Below are 24298 nucleotides of genomic sequence, written 5' to 3'. Positions count from 1 at the left end.
CAAAAAGAAGCTAGGGACAGTGCTCAGGCCCTGAGTTCAAGCCCCAGGTTAGCAAAAATACATCAATTAAATAAAATTAGAAAAAGTGACCTGAAATCTAAGGCTGAGAGAAAACGGTGATTTAATTTTTACCACACAGTAATTACTTCCAGAAGATAAAAGTTCCAGATATAAGAAACATTTAGTAGGGGCTGGGGATATGGCCTAGTGGCAAGAGTGCTTGCCTTGTATACATGAGGCCCTGGGTTCAATTCCTCATGCACCACATAAACAGAAAATGGCCAGAAGTGACGCTGTGGCTCAAGTGGCAGAGTGCTAGCCTTGAGCAAAAAGAAGCCAGGGACAGTGCTCAGGCCCTGAGCCCAAGCCCCAGGACTGGCCAAAAAAAAAAAAAAAAAAGAAACATTTAGTAGACATAAGCCCACTCATGTCTGTAATCCTAAACAACTCAGGAGATTGAGATCTGAGGATGGGAATTTCGAAAAACTCAGCCTGGGCAGAAAAGTCCAAGGGACTCATCTTCCAATAAACCTCCAAAAAATACCAGAAGTGTAGTGTGTGGTTCGGATGGTAGAGCGCCAGCCTTGAGCTGATAAAGATGTGACAGCACCTAAACCCCGAGTTCAATCCCCAGGACCGGCACCCCTTGCCCTCACCCCCCAAAAATCTTTACGGCAATATTGCCATCACTACCTAGCCCTAAAGAAAACATTCTGAATCCATGGATAGGAATGACTAGTCGAATCCATCCTATCATCTGAAAGAACCATCCTGACTCCTTGCCCAAAGCCTGGAAAACTTTCAGGGTGGAGGAGATGGTGCACGGTGGAAAAACAAGCTTCACTTTCCGCATTCCCATTTCCGCTGAGCTGCATCCAGACAGAAAGGTTCGGGACTGAACCCTTCCCAAGCTCCCAAACCACTATTTGAAAATTCCTGCTACCCACAAAACTTGAAATGAAGGGGAAGCGACTATACAGACATCCAAAAAACGAAACCTTTATCTGTTTAGAAAACACTACACAAAGTAGCCAGTCCTTTGTAGTAAGAGTTATATTTATTTACAACAGCGCACCTCTTTTTAAAAAGGCTTCACCAGCGGGCCTGGGCCACACCCCTTCACAAATGGCACATTCCAAAACCTAGCCTGGAGAAGGGAGAAGGGTGAATGGCGATTCCGCCCCCCACCCACCCACCCAACACCCGGGAGGGAGAGGGGCAGCAAACTTGTTGAAACGTGCAAATAAAAGTCTGCTGGTTAACGACACCTATGTCTTTCCTTTAGGATGAGAGACACCCCGAGAGAGGGTTACAGACATACCCCGAGACGCATAGGCCGGGCGAGGGTGGAACGAGAACCACACGGGATTTGGGTTGCGCCGTTAACCCGCACCTCCCTGGGAATGGACGTGTCCCCAAGGACGGACATTTCCAGTCCGAAGCAAAAGCGAATTTGGGGTGGGGTGGGTGTCTGATGTTCTCAAAACTCCGACCTGGAGGGGAGAGCCGTCCACTATTTCAAGGGGTTTAGTCACTTTAGCCAGGAAAGGGGGGTTGGGGGTGGGAGGTTCCGCCCACGCCCGGCCCGGAAGGCGGGGCCCCGCGACCTGCGGCCCCTCCCCTCGCCCGGAACCCCTCACCCCAACCCGCTGTGCCCCAGAAGGCCGGGTGTCCCCGCGCAAGTCGCGAGAGGCTGGGGTCACACCGCGTCCTCCGCCCTCCGCGTCGACGGCGGCGGCGGGGCCCGGCGTCTCCCCGCCGAGTTCCGGGGCCGGCCCCGCGGAGGTGGGGCCTTGCTCCGCGGCGACGACTCCGCACCCCTCCCCCTCCGGTCCTGGCGGCTCGCGAACACCCCGCCCGCTCCGAGGCGGCGGGTGGGGGAGGCGGCGGGGCAGAGCGGAGCGCGGGCTGCGGCGTGGGGCAGGGAGGGCGCGCGCACGGACGGGCGCGCTGCCGCCGGCCCCCGCGCGCCGGGGGCTCCCCACGTCCACGGGCGCGCGCGGGCCCCGCGAGGGAGGAGGCCGAGGGGGAGGGGGAGAGACCCGGGAGGTCCACTCCGGGTGTGCGCCCCCCCCCACACCTCGCCCCTCACTCCCAACCCCCACCGCCCGCTCCAGGCCTCGGGCTCCGTACTGACCTGACAGGCCGAGACATGTTCGCTGTCCAAACAGGACCGAGTCGAGAAGCCAAAGACCACGACCCCCCCCACCCCGCGCACTCGGCGCCCCACCCCCCCCGAACTTCGGCCAAGGAGGCCGCGGCCGCCGAGTCCCGAGCTGCTGGTGTCTCAAACTCCGCTGCTCCTTGGTTCGGGGTCCCTGAATCAGACGAGCCCCCCGCTCCCCCGTCTCTTCAAAATGGATGAATCAAACCAGCCGAAAATGCGCCAAAGCTGCGGTACAACCGAGCACACTAGGGCTTGTGCGCTCCGCCCCAACACGCCCGCTCATTGGCCGCCTCTGCCAGATGCGCCCTGCTCATTAGTCCATTTGAATCATCACGTCTCTTTGGCCCCGCCCCGCCCTCTGATAGGCCCCGCCTCCTCCGTGGGGTCCTGTTAGTCAAGATGGTCTGAGAGCGCACGGCCGCAAAACAAAAATGGTCGCTGCTCAGCCCGCCCCCTGGCTTCCCCGCCGGAGGTGCAGATTCGCCATGGATTGTAAATTGGAACGACCGGGATGATGTAAGGCTCGGCGTCCTTGGGCGTTTGTGCAGCCGCGTCACATTTCGTCTGCCTTGTTCACCAAGGGGAAAAAAATCTATTAATTTCAGGACCCGTGGGGGAGGGGGGTGTGGGTAGCAGATTCGTCACTAAGGGGTTGCTTCAGATTTGGAGGGAAATTCCTTAGGTTCAAAAAATTTGACCTTAAATCTGCAAGCCCCTCATCCGAGCTTTACCGTTAGGTCGCAAGGGCCCAGCCACGCTGCTGGAGCGGGGAGACAGGTTCAAGAAATATGTTCATTCCCCCCCCCCCCCCAACTCCATGATCCATTCTGGTCCTTGAGAGAGCCACTTCAGGGTCATTTAAGCCTCAGGCTCAGACATTACTATTTCATCGGGAAGGAGAGAGATTCACCGTGACCAGGGACATGAGCTCTGGGGCCACGAAGGAGTTTTAATGAAAGTACTAATTCCATTGCTTAATAATCGTATAATTTGGGGGGGGGGGGAAATTGCCACCTCAGTTTTATCATCTGCAAAGTGGGAACCAACACTACCTACCTACATCGTAGGGTTATTAAAAATAACCCTAATAGTAGTTTCCTTTCTGAAAGGCCTTTAAAAAAAAAAAACAATCTCTGGCACGCTGCATGTGCTCTTTAAGTGTATTAAGTATTTAAAAAGAGGACTCATTCTTGGTAGGTAGGTGTGGCTTGCTTAAGACTTTAAAATCATTCCTGAGCACGGGTCATTTGTTGGATGCTGAAAACTAAGAGACAGAGCTCAGGATTCCTATAAAAATAGCTAACTCCGTGTTATGGTTGGGTTTTAAATATCCCCTAAAGGCCTGTGTACTAGAACTTAGTCACATTCCTGCTTTTGGTGCAGTTAGAACTGGTTTCCTTCCTTTCTTTCCTATTCCTTCCTTCCTTCCTTCCTTCCTTCCTTCCTTCCTTCCTTCCTTCCTTCCTTCCTTCCCTCCCTTCCTTCCATCCTTCTTTCCTTCTTTCCTTCATGGGACTTGATCTCAGGGCCTATGTGCTGTTCCTAAACTTTTTTGCTCAGGGCTGGCACTCTTAACACTTCCAGCTTTTTGTTGGTAAATTGGAGATAAGTTCCACTGGCTTACCTATCCAGGCTGGCTTTGATCTTTGATCTCCAATCTCAGCTTCCTGAGTAGCTAGGACCAGGACTAGAGTCATGAGTCACTGACACCGGGCTTCAGGTGTTTTGTTGTGTGTTACATGGGAATTCAATCAGGTAGGTACAGAGAAGCCACATTTTGAAAGATTGAATCAGGAGTCTTTATTAGAAAGCCTGCCACTGCAAGTGGACTCATGTCCCCAAGAAGTTTGCAGGCCTAAATGCTGCTAACACAAAACTTACAAAGGCAAAACCACATGATTCGGGTTGGGAACTAAACCTAATAGAAATGTTAAATGTGAGGGAAGCATAATCCGGGGCAATGAAGGGCAAGTATTCTCTGGAGCAAAACTTTCTAGGAGCTAAACCACATGACAAATCTGCAATTCAAAGAACGACCTATTTCACCTCTAGAGTTGTCAGAACTGGGTGAAAAGTCTCCATCATCTATTAAGATTCCTGGATGGGCTGGGGATATAGCCTAGTGGCAAGAGTGCCTGCCTTGGATACACGAGGCCCTAGGTTCGATTCCCCAGCACCACATATACAGAAAACGTCCAGAAGCGGCGCTGTGGCTCAAGTGGCAGAGTGCTAGCCTTGAGCGGGAAGAAGCCAGGGACAGTGCTCAGGCCCTGAGTCCAAGGCCCAGGACTGGCAAAAAAAAAAAAGATTCCTGGATGATGGTGAGGACAAGATGGTGTTACTTAGACCCATTATCCATATTTTAGTTGTTGTTTTTCCAATCCTAGAGCTTGAACTCAGAGTCTGGGCTGTGTCCCTGAGCATTTTTGCTGAAGGCTAACACTTGACCCACAGCTCCACTTTGGACTTCTAGTGCTTAATTGGAGGTAAGAGTCTCTTGGACTTTCCTCCCCAGCTGGCTTTGAACTGAGATCCTCAGATCTCAGCCTCCTGAGTAGCTAGAATTAGAGGCATGAACTGCCAGCGCCAGCGCTTTTCTTTTTTTTTTTATTTAAATAATCAACCTGATGGGTATCCAAATATGTTTATACCAAGTATTATTATTCATATTAATAACAGAATGCTAGTGGTAAGACTGGGGTGGTATAGCCATCACAGAGTAGCTTTGTGGGAAGCTTATTAATTAGGACAAGTTCCTGTTATTTTAGCAGATACTGTTATTGAGATGAGGCAGAGTTCTTGTTACTCATTAATATGATAATGAATGGAATTAGCCATAGGCACCATGATGACCAGCCTGGTGGAAAGATCAGAACAGACTTTCCATGCCTTGGTCTGCTAGTGTAGTCTAAGACCAATGTATAGATGGCCAGTGAAGGTGAAGCTTCAGCTAACATCTCCCTGATATTTGCTTAATCACTCTATTTCAACCAACACTGCCTCCTAAGGAAATAACTTAAGACTGGAACTTTTATTTTACTTTTTACTGGGCAAGTTTAGAACTATGCTTATTAGAACCAAGAGAATCTAGACTGTCATCTTCAAGATCAGTTCCAGCTAGCTCATTTCCAAACAATCTTTCCTACTAAGGATGCTAGGTGCTATCTTGGCCACGTGTTGGATGATGGGGAATTGAGTTTAACTGGTGCCATTTTGTCTTTCTGGTGGACGAAGGTGAACTCCCATTCCCCAGGTGATGTATGTGCCTGAATTCACTGGGGCAGAGGCAGGGTCTTAGATCCTAGGTTACTAGACCTGCCAGTGTTGAGTCATGAACTCTCAAGCTCCCTATGACCCTGTTTAAGCCTGGACCAGCTCAGGCACCATTACGCCATGCCTCCCCATGCCTCATGTCTCCCGGCTCTCCTCCAATCACCATGGCATCCCATTGCAGCTCTTTATTGAAGGTGATCTGGTTTGTTGGAATTGTTTTTCTGCTCTTTCTTTCCTGTCCTCTCATGGTTCAGTGTTGTTTTTTTTTTTTTTTTTTTAACAGTGTTAAGTGTATTTGAGGAGCTGCAGGTCTTTGAGACAGTAGGCTTCTACCTGCAGTTGCTGCCTCTCCAATAAAGACTCCCAATTCAGCCTCTCGAAATGTAGCTTCTTTGTTTCTCACTACTGAATTCCCATACAACATTATGTGCCTGTCTCAGCCACAACCTGTTTGTTTGCAATTGAAGATACTTACCATGTGATAGACTAGACTTCAGAACTACCATCTGTCAACTCTGAAGGGACAATTTGGAAACAAAAAAAGTCTCAGGTGACAGAAAAGACAGTTATTCCTTTTTGTTAGGAGCAATATCTGGAACCTGGTGCAGTAGTACATGGCTGTAATCCCAGCTACTCAGGAAACTAGGTAAAAAGATCATTTGAGTCCAGGACTAGCATGGGTATGCTTCTACCAATAAGTTCCAGCCTCTGCCTGTCTGTGGGGGTCCAGCTTAATACTCCCAAACTGCCCAGCACATATTTCCACCTGGTTATTCAAGGATAGCCTGAGCAACATAGTGAACCCTTCCTATCTCAAAATAATAAATATCCTTAGTTGCTCTTTTTTTTTTTTTTTTTTGCCGGTCCTGGGGCTTGAATTCAGGGCCTGGGCACTGTCCTTAAGCCTCTCTGTGCTCAAGGCTAGCACTCTGCCACTTGTGGCTTTTTCTGTTTATGTGGTGCTGAAGAATCGAACCCAGGACTTCATGCATGCTAGGCAAGTACTCTACCACTAAACCACATTCCCAGCTCCTTAATTGCCTTTTAAACCAGCTTGCTTAGTTTCCCATATGATTTTAGTTATATTCTCTGAATCAGCCATTTCCTTCTTGCACATATGTTGAAGACAGTAAAAGTGGGGCTGTAACTCAGTGGTCCAGTGTGTGCTTAGCATGCACTCTAGTTGAAGAACCGCACAAACACACAAAAAGAAAAAAATCTGGAAAGCTGACATTGCTGGGATCACAAGACTGATGATTCTGCCATACTCTCAGTAAATACTCATTTTCTTCAAATACCAGATTTAGCAGCTGGGAGCTTTATTTAAAAAATAATTTAGTACTCACATGCAGAGTATCTTTAGTGGTTGTCTTCTTCCTCCTCCCCCTTCTCTTCCTCCTTAGTTCCTTCCTCACCATCCGGAATTTTTTTTATGAATTCAGGGCCTTGAGTTTGTAGGCAGGCGCTCTACCATTAGAGCCACACTCCCAGTCTTTTTTTTTTTCCCTCCTTCTAGAGTCTCACCCTAACTTTTCCCAGGCTGGTCTCCAGCCTTCTGACCCTGTGTCCCACCTGTATAAAAAACACAGTGGGGCTGGGTACCAGTGGCTCCTGCCTTTACTCCGAGCTACTTAGGAGGCTAAGATCTGGGATCACAATTCAAAGCCAGCCAGGGCAGGAAAGTGTGTGTGTTATCTCCAAATAACCACCAGAAAACTGGAAGTGGTGCTTTGACACCAAGTAGAGTGCTAGTTTTGGGACAGTGCTTAGGCCTTGAGTTCAAGTCCCATGACTGACAAAACAAACAAAAGCCATACAATGGGATAGAAGGGCTGTGTGTCTTTGGTTAGTGTCTTGCAGTCTAGGGGCTGAGTTACTAGCTTGAGAATAAGCTGATGGTTAAGGAGGCTGCTCCTTTGTCTTTAATTATATTTGCTCCAAAATTCTAGACTTCCATCCTTCACTCTACTCTGAAGAACACTAAAAGCTAAGTTTTAAAATTAGATGCCAGTAGTTCATGCCAATAATCCCAGCTTCAGGAGTCTGAGATCTGGAAGACCACAGCTGAGGCCAATCCAGGTAGAAAAGTTTGCGTTTCTCCGTCTCCAAAACAGCAAAAAGCAGGGATGGAGATATGGCTTAATTCAAACTCCAGTACTCCGCCCCCCACCCCCAAAAAAGATAAGTTTCTTTCTGCTGCTAAAACAGTACAAATGTGCAACTTGACAAAAAGCCAAGATTGCTGGACACCAATAAAATCTATAGAATAATAGTAAGAAAAGAAAATGGGGGCGGGGGGAAGCTGGGATGTGGCTTAGTGGTAGAGTGCTTCTTTACCATGCATGAAGCCCTGGGTTTCAGTCCTTATAACCACATAAACAGAAAAAGCTGGAAGTGGTGCTATGGCTCAAGTGGTAGAGCACTAGCCTTGAGCACAAAGAGGCTCAGGGACAGTGCCCAGGCCGAGTTCAAGCCCCAGGACTGGCACATAAAAGGAAAAAGAAATTAGGATCATTTGTGAAAGCAGTTTGTAGACTGGGAAGCAGTGTGGTTGGGATCTCATTGTTTCCATGACAGGAAACCCCCAAACTCCAAGAGCAGATTTAGTCCTCCAGCAGAACACAAACATCTCTTGACTCTGACCAAACCCAACAGATGGGGAGAAAACAGTGATAGCAGGACAGTCAAAATATGTAGCATTGGAATGGCCAAGTTATTGCCTCTTCCCACAGCCTCCTAACTCTCCTTAGGAGAATTTGTCCCCACCCAGACCAGCAGAGGTGTAATCCCATCTCAACCCCCCAATGAGTGCCAGCCTCTGCCTGTTTGTGGGTTCCAGCTCAGTACTCCCTAACTGCCTGGCACACATTTCCACTTGAATGCCCACAAGCTCAATTTGTCTGTGCGGAACCCATTATCTTCCTTTGCACATTCTTTTCTTTTCCTGACTCCCCCAACTCTGCCAACAATAGCATTTCCTTCTCCTCAGATTTAATGAGGTATATAATCAATGAGAATTGTGCACATTTAAGTTGTACATATGAAATGATTACCACAAACTAATTAATATATATGAATATTAATATGTAATTAATATGATGTCCTTGTATGGTTATCTTTCCGTTTGGTGTGCAGAGAATGCTTAACACCTACTCATTTAGCAAATTTCAAGTATACAAAACACAGTAACTACAGTCACCATTCTGTGCATTAGGTCTCTAATACACACTAATGGTTTGTTCCATTTGATCCTCATTTCCTCATCTCTTCCTACTCTTTTTTTTCTATGAATTTAACTTTTTTAATATTCTACATATTAGCGAGATCATGTAGTATTTGCTCCCCCCCACACCCCCCAATGTCTTACTAGCACTTGAATTCATGCTGGGCACTTTCCTTAGTGTTCCCCCTACCCCCCCCCCCCACCCGCCACCTCAGGGCTGGTATTCTACCACTTGTGACAACTCCACTTTTAGCTTTTTTTTTTTTTTTTTTTTCTGTCATGGGGCTTGAATCCCTCTGGGCCCTGTCCCTGAGCTATTTTACTTTGAGCCACAGCACTTCTGGTTTTTGAGTGGTTAATTGGAGGTAAGAGCTTCACGGGGTTTTGCCTGAACTGGCTTCAGATCAGGATCCCCAGATCTCAGTCTCCTGAGTAACTAGGATTCCAGGCATGAACCACTGCCACAGGCTCACTTGCAGCTTTTTGCTGGTTAGTCGAAGACAAGAGTCTCATGGACTTTCCTTCCCAGGACTAGCTTCAAGCTGTGATCCACAGCAGCCTCCTTAGTAATTAGGTTTACATCCATGATGCAAGGCTGTCCAGTTTAGTATTTGTCTTTCTGTGTCTAGTTTATTTCACTTAGTATAATGCCCTCCAATTTCCTTTACATTATTGCAATTAGAGGGATTTCTTTTATTTAAAAAAAAAAAGTTGAATAGGGCTGGGAATGGGCTTAGTGGTAGAGTGCTTGGTTAGCATGCATGAAACCCTGGGTTCCACTCCTCAGCACCACATATACAGAAAGAGCCAAAAGTAGCACTGTAGCTCAAGTGGCAGAGTGCTAGCCTTGAGCAAAAAGAAGCCAGGGACAGTGCTCAGGCCCTGAGTTCAAGCCCCAGGACTGGCAAAAAATAAAGTTGAAGAATACTCCATTATTATAGATATATTTTCTTTATCCATTCATCTATTGATGGACACTTAGGTTCATTCCATTTCTTTTTTTCGTGTGGATGTGCTGGTCCTGGGGCTTGAACTCAGGACCTGGGCGCTATCCCTGAACTCCTTTGCTCAAGGCTAGCACTCTACCAATTGAGCCACACCTTTATTTTCAGTTATTTTGGTGTTTAATTGGAGATAAGAGTGTCAGAGACTTTCCTGCCCAGGTGAGTAGCTAGGATTACAGGTGTGACCCATCAGTGGCCAGGTGCATTTCTCAGCTTTTGTGAATAACACTGCAAGAACATGGGGGTGCAGATATTGTTTGAGATATGGATTCCATTTCCTTTTCTGTCTAATTAGAAATAAGAGCCTCTCTGATTTGTCTGCATGGGCTGGCTCTGAACCTTGATCCTTGAGATATTGACTATTCAGCCTCCTGAGTAGTAAGAATTACAGGTGTGAGCCACTGGTACCTAGTGCCATCACTCATGTTTAAGCCGATGTAATAGCCTTTTATTCCTCTCTCTTTTTTCTGTATTCTGTGGTAGGTACATCAGACAACACTAAATTCCTAAAGCACAGTCCTCATGTCTTTTCCATACTCAATTTTGCAGTAAGTCCATAATACTATCTAAATTTTGAAAACTGGCATTTAAGTTGCCACAAGAGACTCTCCATGCACAAATCACGAATTAATCTGCTTAAAATCCCTCCATAAGGGCTGGGAATGTGGCTTAGTGGTAGAGTGCTCACCTAGCATGCATGAAGCCCTGGGTTCAATTCCGTAGTATCACATAAGCAGAAAAGGCTGGAAGTGGTGCTGTGGCTCATTCATAGAGTGAACAAAAAGAAGCTCAGGGATAGTGCTCAGGCCCTGAGTTCAAGCCCCAGGATTGGCAGAAAAAAAATCCCTCCATGAATTGGAGAAAGCATTTGTGATCCAACTAACAAAAGGATTAATATCCTTAATATACTAAGAGCTCTTTAAAAATCACCAAGAAAGGGTTTGGAATGCTGGTCAATAGCAGAGAGCGTGCCTAGCATGTATAAAGCCCTAGCTTCACTTCCCAGCATGCACACCTCTGTACATAGGCACACACACAGAAACAAAGAGAAATATCACTAAGAACCAAGTAAGCAAACAAAGGTGAGGGAAGAAAAAATAAAAACGATTCATACATTTTAGCCAGGTTAGTGGCTCACACTTGTAATCCCAGCTACTCAGGAGGCTGAGATCTGAGGATCACAGTTTATGAAGCTAGCCCAGACAATGTCTGAGAGAGTCTATCTCCAGTTAAACAGCAAAAAAGCCAGAATGGAGGGGTGGCTCAAGTGGCAGTGCACCAGCTATGAGCAAAAAAAAGCCAAGCAAATATGGGGGCCCTGAGTTCAAGCCCTATTCCCAGCACAACAACAGACTATCATGTTTCAAAATCCACTTAGTCAAGTGATCCGGAGTTAGGAAAACTGACCTTGGTTGAGCACGTGCAATTGTTTAACCTCCAGAAAAGCCTGTTTTCTCATCTATTTATATCACAGGGTTATTAGGAAAATAAAAATAATCTTAGTCTGGGTACCAGTGCCTCATGGCTGTAATCCTAGCTACTCAGGAGGCTGAACTCTGAGTATTGTAGTTCAAACCCAGAGTAGGCAAGGAAATCCAAGGGACCGTTATCTCTAATTAACCACCCAAAAAGCCAAAAGTGGCTCAAGTGGTTGAGCTGGCCAGCCTTGAGTGAAAAAGCTAAGGGATAGTATTTAGGTCCTGAGTTCATGCCTCAGTACCAGCTCTCTCTATTTCTATCTCTCTATCTCTCTCTCTCAATTTTACAGTAAAAAATAATAATCTTGGCTGGGAATATGGCCTAGTGGCAAGAGTGCTTGCCTCCTATACATGAAGCCCTGGGCTCAATTCTCCAGCACCACATATACAGAAAACGGCCAGAAGTGCTAGCCTTGAGCAAAAAGAAGCCAGGGACAGTGCTCAAGCCCTGAGTCCAAGCCCCAGGACTGGCAAAAAAAAAAAAAAAATCTTAAGAGAATATGTAGTTTATAGCAAACACTTTGATTAACATTAGCTACCGTCATGGCTGCTCCGATCCCCAAATTTGCAAACAAGAGAACTGATATTTAAAAAGCAACAATCATCACTGCACTTGGTGACTTACCTTTGTAAGTACAATTTGTCAACTAAACATCGTGTAAGACATTCTGCACTGTGTACTACTTAGGCAGCACCCAATTTGGACCCAAATTTAATCACATGTCTCTACTCTACATGTTTTTAAAAGCTATCTAACACAAACCAAGAGTTTAAAACCCCAGAGGGTTCAGTTCTATTTTTCTAAATGTCTGGGCTTATTTTCTAAAAATGGGTTCTCAAGGCCAAATGTTTCCCAGAAACCTGACAGAATGGAGTCGGGGAATGAAAAGACGTGTGGTTACATCTTGGCTTTATTACAAATGCAAATAGCTTCCTTTCAGTCAGTCAGATTTTGAGACATTTGTTCCCCTTAACATAAAAGAGGAAGAACTATTTGCTTTCTTATTTCAGATATAAGAGGCATATACAACATGAAAATCTGAGGGAAGAGCTCTATACAGAATTAGATACTGGCATCCAATGCTTTCTTTGGACTCATATCATGATAAGTCTTAACTCCACCTTCTTATCTACTTTTTCCACTTCACTTCATCCCCGTTAACACATAATGAATTGGTTTGGGTTTTTTTTTTTTTTTTTTTGCCAGTCCTGGGGCTTGGACTCAGGGCCTGAGCACTGTCCCTGGCTTCTTTTTGCTCAAGGCTAGCACCCTGCCACTTGAGCCACAGTGCTACTTCTGGCCATTTTCTGTATAGGTGGTGCTGGGGGGGTTGAACCCAGGGCTTCATGTATATGAGGCAAGCACTCTTGCCACTAGGCCATATCCCCAGCCCACATAATGAGTTCTTAATGAAATGAATTTTAATTTGAGTGTGAATCAAATTAGATTGTTAAGGAAAGGTATTAGGCCAGGTGCTAGAGGTTTATGCCTATAACCCTAGCTACTCAGGCTAAGATCTGAGGATAAAGGTTCAAAGTCAACTTGTACAGGAAGGCCCATGAGACTCTTATCTCCATTAACCACCAAAAAGCTGGAAGTAGAGCTGTGGCTCAAGTGGCAGAGTGCTAGCCTAGAGAGGAAAAAAAATCCTAAGGGACAATATCCAGACCCTGAGTTCAAACCCACCACTGGCACAAAAAAAGAAATGTATTAAACCAGTCAGTACTCACCACTCAGTACTGCTAAGAGGATGCAATAGTCAATTTTATGTCAACTTGGCTAAGTTACAGGATACTCAGATATTATTTTCTGACTTTCTGTAAGGATGTTTAGGGATGAGATTAACATTTGACTTGGTGGACTGTGTAAAGCAGATTGCCCTCCATAATGTGATTGGGCCTTATCCAGCCAGTTCTTTCTCCCCTGAGTAGAAAGAACAAGACTTCCTTTCTCTTCAGTAAGAAAGAATTCATCCTCCCTAATAGGCTTCGAGCTAGACTATTGGCACTTCCATTCTCTTGGACTTCAGAACTCAAACTGGGACATCAGCTCTGCTGAAATTTGGATTTGCTGGTGTCTATTCATGTGAGACAATTCCTTACAATACGTATACATACATACATGCATCTATATATTTATGACTCTCTATATTTTCTTTTCTCTTATTGGCTCATATCCCTTGAGGAACCTTAACATAGAAATGATGCCATTATACCATTATGTTACACTGAAATTCTCCAGGTAAAACTTGAAAAAGTTCAGATTATACTTGAAAACTAAAAGAAAGTGGGGTTTTTCCTAACAAAGTCATAGATATATTCTTCAATCTCTGGTAATTATGATCAAGTCAAAAATACATGTAGAGACAGGCACCGGTGGCTCATATCTGTTATCCTAGCTACTCAGAAGGCTGAGATATGAGGACTGTGGTTCAAAGCCAGCCCAGGTTGAAAAGTCTTTTTGAGACTCTTATCTCCAATTAACCACTCAAAAACCAGAAGCAGCGCTGTGGCTCAAGTGGTAGTGCTAGCCTTGAGCACAAAGAGGCTCAGGGACAGCGCCCAGGCCCTGAGTTCAAGCCCTATAACTGACAACAAAACATGTAGAAATTGGATGTTGGTGGCTCATTTGTAGTCCTAGCTACTCAGGAGTCTGAGATCTGAGGATCACAGTTTAAGCTACCTGGGCAGACAAATCTAAGAGACTTATCTCCAGTTAATCACCAAAAAGCTAGAAGTGAGAAGCTAGTTGTTCATGCCTGTAGTAATTCTACTTACTCTAGAGCCCGAGATCCAAAGATCACAGTTTGAAGGCCAGCCTGCACAGGAAGGTCTGTGACTCGTACCTCCAATTAACCACCAAAACTCGTGGTGGTATGGGTCAAGTGATAAGAACATTAGCCTTTATTGAGAAAGTTAAGGGACAGCTCCCTGACTAAATTCAAGTCCTACTACCAGCACAAGCACATGTGCATGCACGAGCACACACACACACACACACACACACACACACACACAAACACACACACTACATGCAGAATTTTTCCAACATAGAACATTTGCTATGACTTGTGACCCATTCCAACCTTCAGCTTTGGGAATTATTTGAGGATTAGTAGCAGTAGAATTACTTAACTCGCAGGAGAAATCTTCTAACACACAGTAATCCAAGATGGGTGGAGGGGAAAAGGGCACTGAGGTTTGTTTCCTGGATAATTTAGTCATTGGGGTTTACAGAATTCCATAAATATTTTTTACATCCTCTTTCCATAGCCTTAGATCATGTCAAGCACAAGCCACTGAATACCAAAGGATAATAGCAGGCAAGAGAAAAGCCTCATGGGAGACTGGGAAATGTCTTGAAGACATAAGACAGACCTAAAGAATAATCTGAGCACAACTGGGGGTGGGGGGTGGGGATGGACCAATTATACCCAGCAGCAGCTAGGCAGAGTACATTAGGGAAATCATCTTAGAGTAATTTTGGCTAATCAGTTATGATAAAGAGCTAATCATCACTGCAGACTTTTCCTGCCCGGTGATCCTATTTCCCTGCCTATTTGGTTGGTCACTTTGCTATTCAGTTTAAAGGGTAAAGACTAGGCATGTCACTAATCCACAGTTCTGTCTCCAACTCTTCATTGGGTTTCTCAGAATATTCTACAAAGTATTTGTGTGTGTGTGTGTGCACGTGCAAACACACGCACACATGCTTTTGGGGCTTATGCTCACCCCCCCCCCCCCCGAGCTGGTGCTCTGCCACATGAAAAGCACCTCCATTTCCTAGTTAATTGGAGAGAAGGGTCTCTTGGACTTGTCTACCTAGGGCTGGCTTTGAAGCACTATTCTCAAATCTCAGCCTCCTGAGTAAGTAAAATTATAGGCATGAGTTCCAGCACCCTTTTTTGCTTCTCATATCAATTGTTTTCCTCCTCTTTATGGACAGGAGCAAAGAGAAGAATTAGTTCTATTTCAGTACCTTCTTCAATGAGGCTCAGGCCTATAATCAGCAGTTGGGAGACAAAATCCAGCAGTGTTGGCAGGCCAGCCACTTGCAATGCTTAAAAGACAGGAAAGGAAAGCATGCACACTTTTTAAACAGCCATATCTCCAGTTTTGGGGTATACCATCAAGTACTACACAGGAAACGGTCCTTAGAAGTTAGTGCTAGGACATTAACAAACAGAATGCTTCCTTTCCTTTAAAAAATGAAGTATTTTAAAAAAGAAAGTCCATTTCCACAATACTCTATTGGCTTACAACTAAAGGTCCTAACAATTCAGTACCATGAATATAAGACCTAGCTCTCATTCACTTATGATTTTGCAGAGGGCCAAATCAGTGAATAAAAATCAATTTTCTTTTTACATAAATGGAATTTGTTACTCCACTACTTTCAGAATCACTATAATCAGAGCCCTACCTGAAAATGGTAACACAAGAGAATTTCAAAGTCATAAAAGAATGAGCTAGTCATAACAACTGGCATTTAAAAAACAAAAAAAACAAGTGAGCATGGTAGTGCATACCTGTGATCATAGCACACTAGAAGCCAAGGCAAAAGGACTGTAAGTTCCAGGCCAGACTGGTCTACCTCATCAGACCATGTCTCAAGACACTGACCACCAAGCAAGCAAACAAGCAAGCAAGCAACCAACCAAAAAGGTGTTCTCCCTTCTCCCTCTGATAGTTGGATTTTGGCTTTTCTGTTTGTTCTTTCCCCCTCCCCCCAACTCCCTCTCTCTATCTCTTTGAGATCCTGACTTGCTATTCAGATCAGGTTGGCCCTTAAACTCATGACCTTCCTACCTAAGCCTCCCAAATGTTGGGATTATAGGTGTGTGCACCATTATCAGTTTCTGAACACTTTCTTTGGAGAGTGGTTTTCAGTCTAGTATGTACCGGAATCACTGGAGAGTGAAGATCGTTAAGTCCAGGATGCCTTACTTAGAAAAGACCCTGTCTCTATCTTTGCCAAGTTCTCCAGAAATAGTTTCCAACCCAGTAGATCAGAATCACCCAGGAAGCTTTTTGGGAGCCTCACTTCTGAAGATTTTGATTATTCAGTAAGCTTGGGATAGGAGCAGGAAAATAAAAAGCCGTAAAAGATGAGAAAAATGTCAACCAGATAGTGGTGGCTCACACCTGTAATCCTAGCTACCCAGGAGGCTGAGATCTGAGGATATTGGCCTGTGGGACTCTTAGCTCCAATTAACCACCAGAAAACCAGCAGTGGTACTAGGGCTTAAAGTGGTAGAACACTAGACTTGAGCAAAAAAGCTCAGGGGAAGCACCCAGGTCCTGAGCCCAAGCCCCATAAACGACAAGAAAAAAGAAAAAAAGATGAGAAAAATGCCAACTCGGAGCCAGTTTTGGAACCACCGGTTTATCCAAGAACTTCAGGCCTCTGAGTTTAGTACGAGTATTGATAACTTTAGGTTGGTTGTAAATTACCATCTGAGCGAGAATTTAACAAATTGAACTGTCTAGAAATGATGTCATATTAAGAACACTTCCTAATTTAGCACTTAAATTGGCTAATGATTTTCTGTCTATCCATTCTCCATCACCAGGCCAAGACCTGCATATCTTTGCTTCCTGTAGCTGTTAAGTGTTACTTACCCATAGTGTTCACAATTGCTTAGCTGCATTAAGTCCTAACAACCTCTTCCTTCACTTATTTTAAAGCTACAAGAAGCAGATTTATTCCAGGGCACCAAGCCAATTGCTATTATTTACAGCCATATGCATCAAGACATCAGTCCAAACTGGGTATGATGAGACACACCTGTAATCTTAGCACTCAGATGGCCAAGGCAGGAGAATCATGAATTTCATGCCAGTCTAAGCTATGTAAGTGACACCCTATCTGGAAAAAAAATAATTTTCTTGTTTTTTCAGCATATTTTTCCCTTTGGTATATAGCATTATCACAACTTCAGAGTGAGAGGTATATGAAATCAGATGTATTTTCCCGAATTCCTCATGGACCATTGCTTTCAGATTCTTTATGGTTGGACGTTAAGAGTCCCACAGACTTTTCTTGCCCAGGCTGGCTTTGAATGGTGGTCCTCAGATCTCAGCTAGGATTACATACGTGAGCCACTGGCACCAACTTAGACTTGGAATTTAAATATTTTATTATGGAATGTAGATAGAGAAGATCGGAGATCTGTGGGTTTGGGCTTTTGGTGGTAAACCAGAAGTCATTGTGTTTTCAAAATTTCTAGTCATGGGGCTGGGACTATGGCCTAGTGGCAAGAGTGCTTGCCTCATATACATGAAGCCCTGGGTTCGATTCCTCAGCACCACATATATAGAAAACAGCCAGAAGTGGCGCTGTGGCTCATGTGGCAGAGTGCTAGCCTTGAGCAAAAAGAAGCCAGGGACAGTGCTCAGGCCCTGAGTCCAAGGCCCAGGACTGGCCAAAAAAAAAATTTTTTTTTTCTAGTCATAACAAAATTTCTTTTGTCTTGGCTTTAAGAATAGCCAAGCTTTGGCTAGATTTGGTGATACACACTTGTAATTCTAGCACTCAGGAGTCTAAGGCAAGAAGTTTGCCAGTTCAAGGCCAGCCTGAGCTACATTACATTGCAAGACTTCATCTCAAAAAATAAAACAATCCAGGCCTATAATCCTAGCTATCCAGGAGGCTGAGATCTAAAGATTTCAACTCAAAGCCAGTCCAGGCTAACCTCAGACTCACAGTGCTACTTCCTCAGCTTCCTGAGTGCTGGGATTAAAGGTGTGTACCACCACATACCTTTGAGATTTATAATTGTAAAATACTGATGCTGATTTAGTATCCTTTTTCATAAAATTTCAGATCACAGATTGAGGGATGAGATGGTTATTCTTTCTTCGAAGGTGTTGAGTAGGCCACACAGGCCATTGCAAGTCAGAGCCAACATCCAGAGAAAAGCACATGGATCCCAGAGATCTTTTCTGAAGTCACAACAAACCTCCTTCCTGGCCAGCTGGCAAGAGACAGTTTAAATGTTCTCAATAAAAATTTTTATGCAGCGGGGTGCCAGTGGCTCATGCCTGTAATCCTAGCTACCAAGGAAGCTTAGATTTGAGGATTAGGGTTTGAAGCCAGCCCAGGCAGAAAAGTCCACGATACTCAGAAACTACTCAGAAAAAGCCAGAAATGGTGCTGTGCCTCAAGTGTTGGAGCGCTAGTCTTGAGCACAAGGAGGCTCAGGGACAGCACCCAGGCCCTGAGTTCAAGCCACAGGACCAGGATACACACAGACAAAATTATGCCGGGTGGGCAACCAACAGGAATGATGAAAACACCCTCCTACACCTGGGATGCAACATGAGTCAAACGCTACTAGCAGCAGGTCCAACTGGAGGAGGATTTGGTTTTTAGATTGATGTAGCTCCCTTGGGTGGACAATGACATAGTATCTTCTCTGGAATTGTTCATCATCTTTTCAATGAGGACTCTGAAAAGAAAATGAAAAAGAAATCTGAGAAGCTAGATGGAGGAAGAGAAATGGTAGACATTGTCTATGGCCAGACAGCATTTGGTAAAGCCACAAGTTTGTTTGACAATTATAATGGGAGAAAAGACAGTATTCCTGACCTTTAGGTGCTGGCATTCCAGTAGCTGGGAAAAGATAAGAGGGTCCGTGGGCTACAGTGGGAGATGGGTAAAGCTGTGTGCCTGTCTCAAGGATGTCATGAGCTACTCACTTCATGGCCTCGTTAATATTTTTGTTCTCCTTCACAGATGTTTCTGTCCAACCTGTGAAACCATTCTCTTTACTGAACCGGTCGATCTGGTCTCGGCTCACAGCCCAAGGGTACAGATCACACTAACCAGGAAAAAACATAAAAGGCAACAACATCAGCTTCCTAGGAAGAGGAACATGGCTCAGCTACCTATGGGGAAAACCCACTAGGCTATCAATGGCTAAAACTACCAGCATCTACAATCTACAGTCAACATTCTTTCCAAAGAAAGTCATGATCTCTAGTGGCTCACGCCTGTAATCCTACCTACTCAGGAGGCTGAAATCTGAGGATCATGGTTTGAAGTCAGCTCGGGCAGGAAAATCTGTGAGTCTTATCTCTAATTAACCACCAAAAAAAAGGCAAAACAAAAAACCAACAGCCAGAAGTGGCATTATTGCTCAAGTGGTAAAGCTCTAGCCTTGAACAAAAGAAGCTCAGGGACAGCGCCCAGGCTCTGAGTTCAGCCCTAGGTAGGACAAGCAAACCCCCACCCCCCCCCCCCCAAAAAAAAAGGCAGCTCTTAAAAGGACTTAGAAGCCGGACACTAGTGGCTCCGGCCTGTAATCCTAGCTACTCAGGAGGCTGAGATCTGAGGATCTCGGTTTGAAGGCAGCCTAGGCAGAAAAGTCCCCATCGAGACTCTTATCTCCAATTAACTAACAAAATGCTGGAAGTGGTGCTGTGGCTCAAAGCGGTAGACTGCTAGTCTTGAGCAAAAGAGCTCAGGGACAACAGGCCCTGAGTTCAAGCCCCATGACTACTACCACCACCACCAACAAAAGGAGTGAGACTGGGGTTAGGGATTTATTTAGCTCAGTGGAAGAGTGCTTGCCTAGCCAATATAAGGCTCTGAATTCAGTCCCTGGTACTGAAAGGAGTTAGAATAGATTCTGCCAACTTGAAGAAGGGGAAACAGAGGCCCAGAATCAGATGGCATATGAGATTTCCTTGCTCTGGCCATTAGATAGAGGCCAGGCATCATTTTCCTAGATTGACCACATACCTTATTGGCCAAGAGCAGGCAGGGTACTAGCTCTCCATTGGGCAGTGTAAGCTTGCTGTCCAGATCCTGTTTCCATCTCTGGCTGTTACTGAAGCTAGTGGCATTGGTGACATCAAACATAATAACACAAGCAGAGGCATCTCGATAGTATAGTCGTGTCATGGAGGTGAAGCGCTCCTGTCCTGGGGAGAAGAGAGTTCTTGAGGTGATCCTGAAAACCACTCTTAGCACCTCACTACACGTTGTCTGCTTTCATTACCAGGGTAGTATCTAGATGTGGTAGAAAGAGCCACTCATCCTTCCCTCTGCCTCTTGGTTTTCTATCTATGTATCCCATAAAGGATTATTAAGCACAATTATCTCTAAGTCAGATTCTGTGATGGCGCAAGTCCAAACCTCTACTCTATCATTTATTATCCATGTGACTTTAACAAGCAGGCTATTAGTGCTTCAGATTGCTCATCTGTAAAGTAAGATAAAAGCTTTCATGACAGATTTGTGTGTGTGTCAGGATTATTGAGTCATAAATTTGAAATACTGGGAAGAACAGTCAGCACACAATGAAGATTCACTATTATTACTGTCTTTATTTTCTAGGAATCTTGTTTCTCACCAAGGTCTGCTGAGAATGTTGAAAAAGCACCTGCCCCTGCTGTGGAAGCATCCACCTGTGGTCTGGATAATCTCCCACCTTACAAAGCTTTCCAACCCCACAGAAACTCCTCCAAAGCTATTCAGGGCAAAAAAGTTATAAAAAGATCATCTCAAAACTCTATGCTACTGAGCAGTCAATCATTCTAGCTTCAAGGGGTGTAGGGGGTTTAACTTTGCTGCACCAATTCATTTCTGAGAACTTGCTAGTTAGATCAGTATTTCTTGTTTCTACCCAGCCTTCCCACTTTACCTGCAATATCCCACAGTTGGAGCCGCACCATCTCTGAGTCAGACCACTGGAGAACCTTCAGAGCAAAATCCACTGGAAATATACATATATTACACTTCAATGAAATTTAAATTGTAAAAAAAATACAGGGGTGGGCTTGGAATATGGCCTAGTGGTAGAGTGCTTACCTTGTATATAGGAAACCCTGAGTTCAATTCCTCAGCACCACATATATAGAAAAAGCCACAAGTAGCATATGTAGTGACAACTCTAAAGACATGTAACGTGTTAATTCCATTTATTTATTTGATTGTTTTCACTTAATTACTTGGTCCTAGGGCTTGAACTCAGGTCAGGGCCTGGGCACTGTCCTTGAGCTTTTCTTGCTTTAGCTGGAGCTCTTCTACTTGAGCCACAGTTCTACTGCTAGCTTTTTTGATGGTTAATTGGAGATTAAGAGTCTCATGGGGGGCTGGGGATATGGCCTAGTGGCAAGAGTGCTTGCCTCATACACATGAGGCCCAGGGTTCAATTCCCCAGAACCACATATACAGAAAATGGCCAGAAGTGGCGCTGTGGCTCAAGTGGCAGAGTGCTAGCCTTGAGCAAAAAGAAGCCAGGGACAGCGCTCAGGCCCTGAGTCCAAGCCCCAGGACTGGCCAAAACATTTTTTAAAAAAATAAATAAATAAAGATAAACATTTAAAAAAAAGAAGAAAAAAAAATGAGTCCAAGCCCCAGGACTGGCCAAAAAATAAAAATAAAAAAATAAAAAAAATAAAGATAAACATTAAAAAAAAGAAGAAGAAAAAAAGAAAAGTCTCATGGACTTGACTTCTGTGGCTTGACTTTGAACTTTGATCCTAAGCTCTTAGCCTCCTGAGTTGCTAGGATTACTGGTATGAGCCACTGGCTTATTTATTTACTGTGCCAGTCCTGGGGCTTGAACTCAGGGCCTGGGCACTGTCCATGAGCATCTTTTGCTCAAGGCTAGTACTCTACCTCTTGAGCCACAGTTCCACTTCCGGCTTATTTGGTAGCTTACTAAAGATAAGAGTCTCAGAGACTTTCCTGCCGGGACTGGCTTGAAACCTCAATCCTCAGATGCCAGCCTCCTGAGTAGCTAGGGCTCCAGGTATAAGCCACTGGTACCTGGCTCATTTATATATTTTAAACTCTCAATAAGCTGAGATGAACCCATACTTGTGAATTAAGTGTGGGACAGATAATTCATACTTCTCTAAAGACTTGTGAGCTTTACCTCTCCTCTCAAATGAGTTGATTTGTCTCCATGGCCGGGACCAGGAGGATGGCAGTAATTATGTACACAACTTCTATTCTCAGATTAAACAGTTTCTGGAATATTTTAGGGGTTTTTTCTTAGGGAAGGGATGCTGGGGGAGATGGAGGAAATGAGGTAAGTGTGGTAGATTTTGTATCTCCCACATTCAATTTCACTGTTAGTTTCTAATCAAATTGTAGTTTGAGAAAAACACACTCTGGGGAATTCTACATCCTCAGTAAAGCTGTAGGAATTATCTCAGGCAGCAATGGAATAAATGAAAGGTACCTCAGAGGATTGCTAGGAAGAGGCTATTACATGGATGATGCCTAAGAGCTATCTATGCTGGAAGCTACCACCAAGTAGCTATGTAGAGTACATAAATTATGGCTGAATAAATAAATGGTCTTGGAAAAAAAGCTTTCTTTCTTTTTTTTTTAAACACAGGGGCCTCATACTTGCTTGGCTAATACTCTAGCACTTGAGCTATGTCTCCAGCCCTACTTTTTGCGGTTTTTAAAAAATTTTTTACTATAGGGAGGATGGAGTCTTGCAGACTTTATTTCAATCCAGAACTGGCTTTGAAACGTGATCCTCCAGGTCTCAACCTCCCCAGTAAGAGAGGATTACTAGTGTGAGCCACTGACCCCTCTGGAGGGGAAAGCCTTTTCATAAGAGGAAAATTTGAAGTTTAGAAATAATATTCTTCTTGTTTTGTTGCCAGTCCTGGGCCTTGGACTCAGGGCCTGAGCACTGTCCCTGGCTTCTTTTTGCTCAAGGTACTTTTGCTCTACCACTTGAGCCACAGCACCACTTCTGGCCGTTTTCTATATATGTGGTGCTTCATGTATAGGAGGCAAGCACTCTTGCCACTAGGCCATATTCCCAGCCTAAAAATAATATTCTTCTATATCTGTGGCAGAAATAAACGTAGCAGGGAAAGGGTAGGGAAGGTGTGGCTCAAATGGCAGATTGCTAGCTTTGAGCAAAAGTCCCCAGTGTCAGCACCCCCCCCCCAAAAAAAAAAAAAAGCTGCAGGGAAAATAAACAAGAGTTAATTATATTCTTTACCAAAGGACAATGGGTAAAAACTAATTGGGACACATTCTGTCCAAATTCATGAAATAAGTATTCTCATACTATTTCAGAATAGGGAGCAGTGGTCAGGAAAGTCTTTGAAATTAAATCCTTAATTTTGCTAAATACTTCTGAGAAAGTTTTAGTTCAAAGTAAACATTCATTGAAGAAAAACCTTTCATACGAACATCAGCACACATTTCTAAAACTGACATTACTCATGAAAAGTTTACTTGAAAACTTATAAAAAGTTTTTCTTATTTTTATGTTTTATTTTAATTGAGTAAATAAAAATTTAAATTACTCCTTTCCACTGCCAGCTCTTTTTAGCTACTTTGTAATGAACAAAAAGCCCTTTCTATTTCTGAAGACAACAAAACAAAGCACACACACACAAAAAAACCAAACAGTCCAGTTGGGCCCAAAGGTCAGACAAGGGTGGGGGGGGGGGCAATGAATTAACTTTTGGTGTTCTCTACCTTCCTCCCCTCCCCAGTTTGAGGGGGAAGGCGGGGGGAGAAGTCCTAGGGTATTTGATTTAAGCCATCAGTGGGCAACACTCACACAGCTGCTGTACGCCGATGGCATCTGGGGGTTTTGTGTCCCCCCCCCCCCCCCCGTCCTCCCCACAACCTAGGGTCCTGGGATATCTACCCTCCCCCGCCCCCCTCCCCGTGAACCTCCCGATCCTTCCCCAGGGATGGCGGTCTCCAGCCGGAGGCAGGACCAGGGGTCCCACCGGGTACCCAACCTCCACCCTACACAGTCCGGGTGAGTGGAGAGATCGGACCCCCCCTCTCCTCGCTTCTCTTCTCCCCTTCTTCACCTCTTCTCTTCGCGGGAAGTCTTCCCACCGAACCGGGGAAGACTTTCCCTGAGAGGCTGCAAACCCAACACCCTGCAGCAATCAATCAGTCGCTCCAGGATCCCAGCCACCTGGCCTACTTCCCGACCCCAGGAGGGCACCCAGGACCCGCTCCCCACCCCACGCGGGGCGTCCCCCCCCCCGCCCCCGGGCGGAGCCTCACCTCCCACCGTGGACTTGTAGTGCTTGCTGAAGCTGTCCTGGGTGTAGCGCCGGACCAGCGACGTCTTGCCCACCGCCGCGTCCCCCACCACCAGCACTTTGAACAGGTGATCGCGGCTGCCCATGGTCCCGGAGGGGA

General features: G+C 45.0%; 2 protein-coding genes across 5 annotated transcripts in view; both read right to left on the bottom strand.

Annotated features, from left to right (window-relative positions):
• Positions 1-2385, bottom strand: part of Nucks1 (nuclear casein kinase and cyclin dependent kinase substrate 1) — a 32448-nt gene extending 30063 nt beyond the window's left edge. Inside the window, exon 1 of one of the 2 annotated variants that reach the window (XM_048357060.1) lies at positions 2138-2385. In XM_048357060.1, coding sequence (XP_048213017.1) covers positions 2138-2154 — 17 coding nt within the window. In that variant the 5' untranslated portion in view covers positions 2155-2385. The remainder of the gene's footprint in view (positions 1-2137) is intronic. The other variant, XM_048357061.1, reaches the window with a different exon arrangement.
• A 15881-nt stretch (positions 2386-18266) lies between these two features.
• On the bottom strand, positions 18267-24298 carry Rab29 (RAB29, member RAS oncogene family). Of its 3 annotated transcripts, XM_048357063.1 has the most exons (6): positions 24161-24297; positions 20796-20867; positions 19892-20073; positions 18847-18968; positions 18737-18760; positions 18455-18596 (listed from the first exon to the last, which is right to left on the bottom strand). In XM_048357063.1, the coding sequence occupies exons 1-5, from the start codon at positions 24282-24284 to the stop codon at positions 18739-18741; spliced, it is 522 nt and encodes a 173-aa protein (XP_048213020.1). In that variant the 5' UTR covers positions 24285-24297; the 3' UTR covers positions 18455-18596; positions 18737-18738. The 3 variants fall into 3 exon arrangements, with proteins under 3 accessions (XP_048213019.1, XP_048213021.1, XP_048213020.1); XM_048357062.1 differs by lacking the exon at positions 18737-18760 and having other exon boundaries at positions 18267-18596; positions 24161-24298; XM_048357064.1 differs by lacking the exon at positions 18737-18760 and having other exon boundaries at positions 18267-18596; positions 19892-20068; positions 24161-24177.

Source organism: Perognathus longimembris, chromosome 11 (genome assembly GCF_023159225.1).
Source record: "Perognathus longimembris pacificus isolate PPM17 chromosome 11, ASM2315922v1, whole genome shotgun sequence".
NCBI classification, from domain to species: Eukaryota; Metazoa; Chordata; class Mammalia; order Rodentia; family Heteromyidae; genus Perognathus; species Perognathus longimembris.
Note: the sequence above shows the minus strand (reverse complement) of the source record. Positions and strands in the feature narration are given on the sequence as shown.

Coding starts and splice junctions, on each gene's coding strand:
- Rab29 (XM_048357062.1), bottom strand. CDS start 24,284: ATGGGCAGCCGCGATCACCTGTTCAAAGTGCTGGTGGTGGGGGACGCG. Junction 20,074..20,795: donor CCAACTGTGGGATATTGCAG/GTAAAGTGGGAA, acceptor TCTTCTCCCCAG/GACAGGAGCGCTTCACCTCC. Junction 18,597..18,846: donor AATATTAACGAGGCCATGAA/GTGAGTAGCTCA, acceptor TTTTCTTTTCAG/AGTCCTCATTGAAAAGATGA.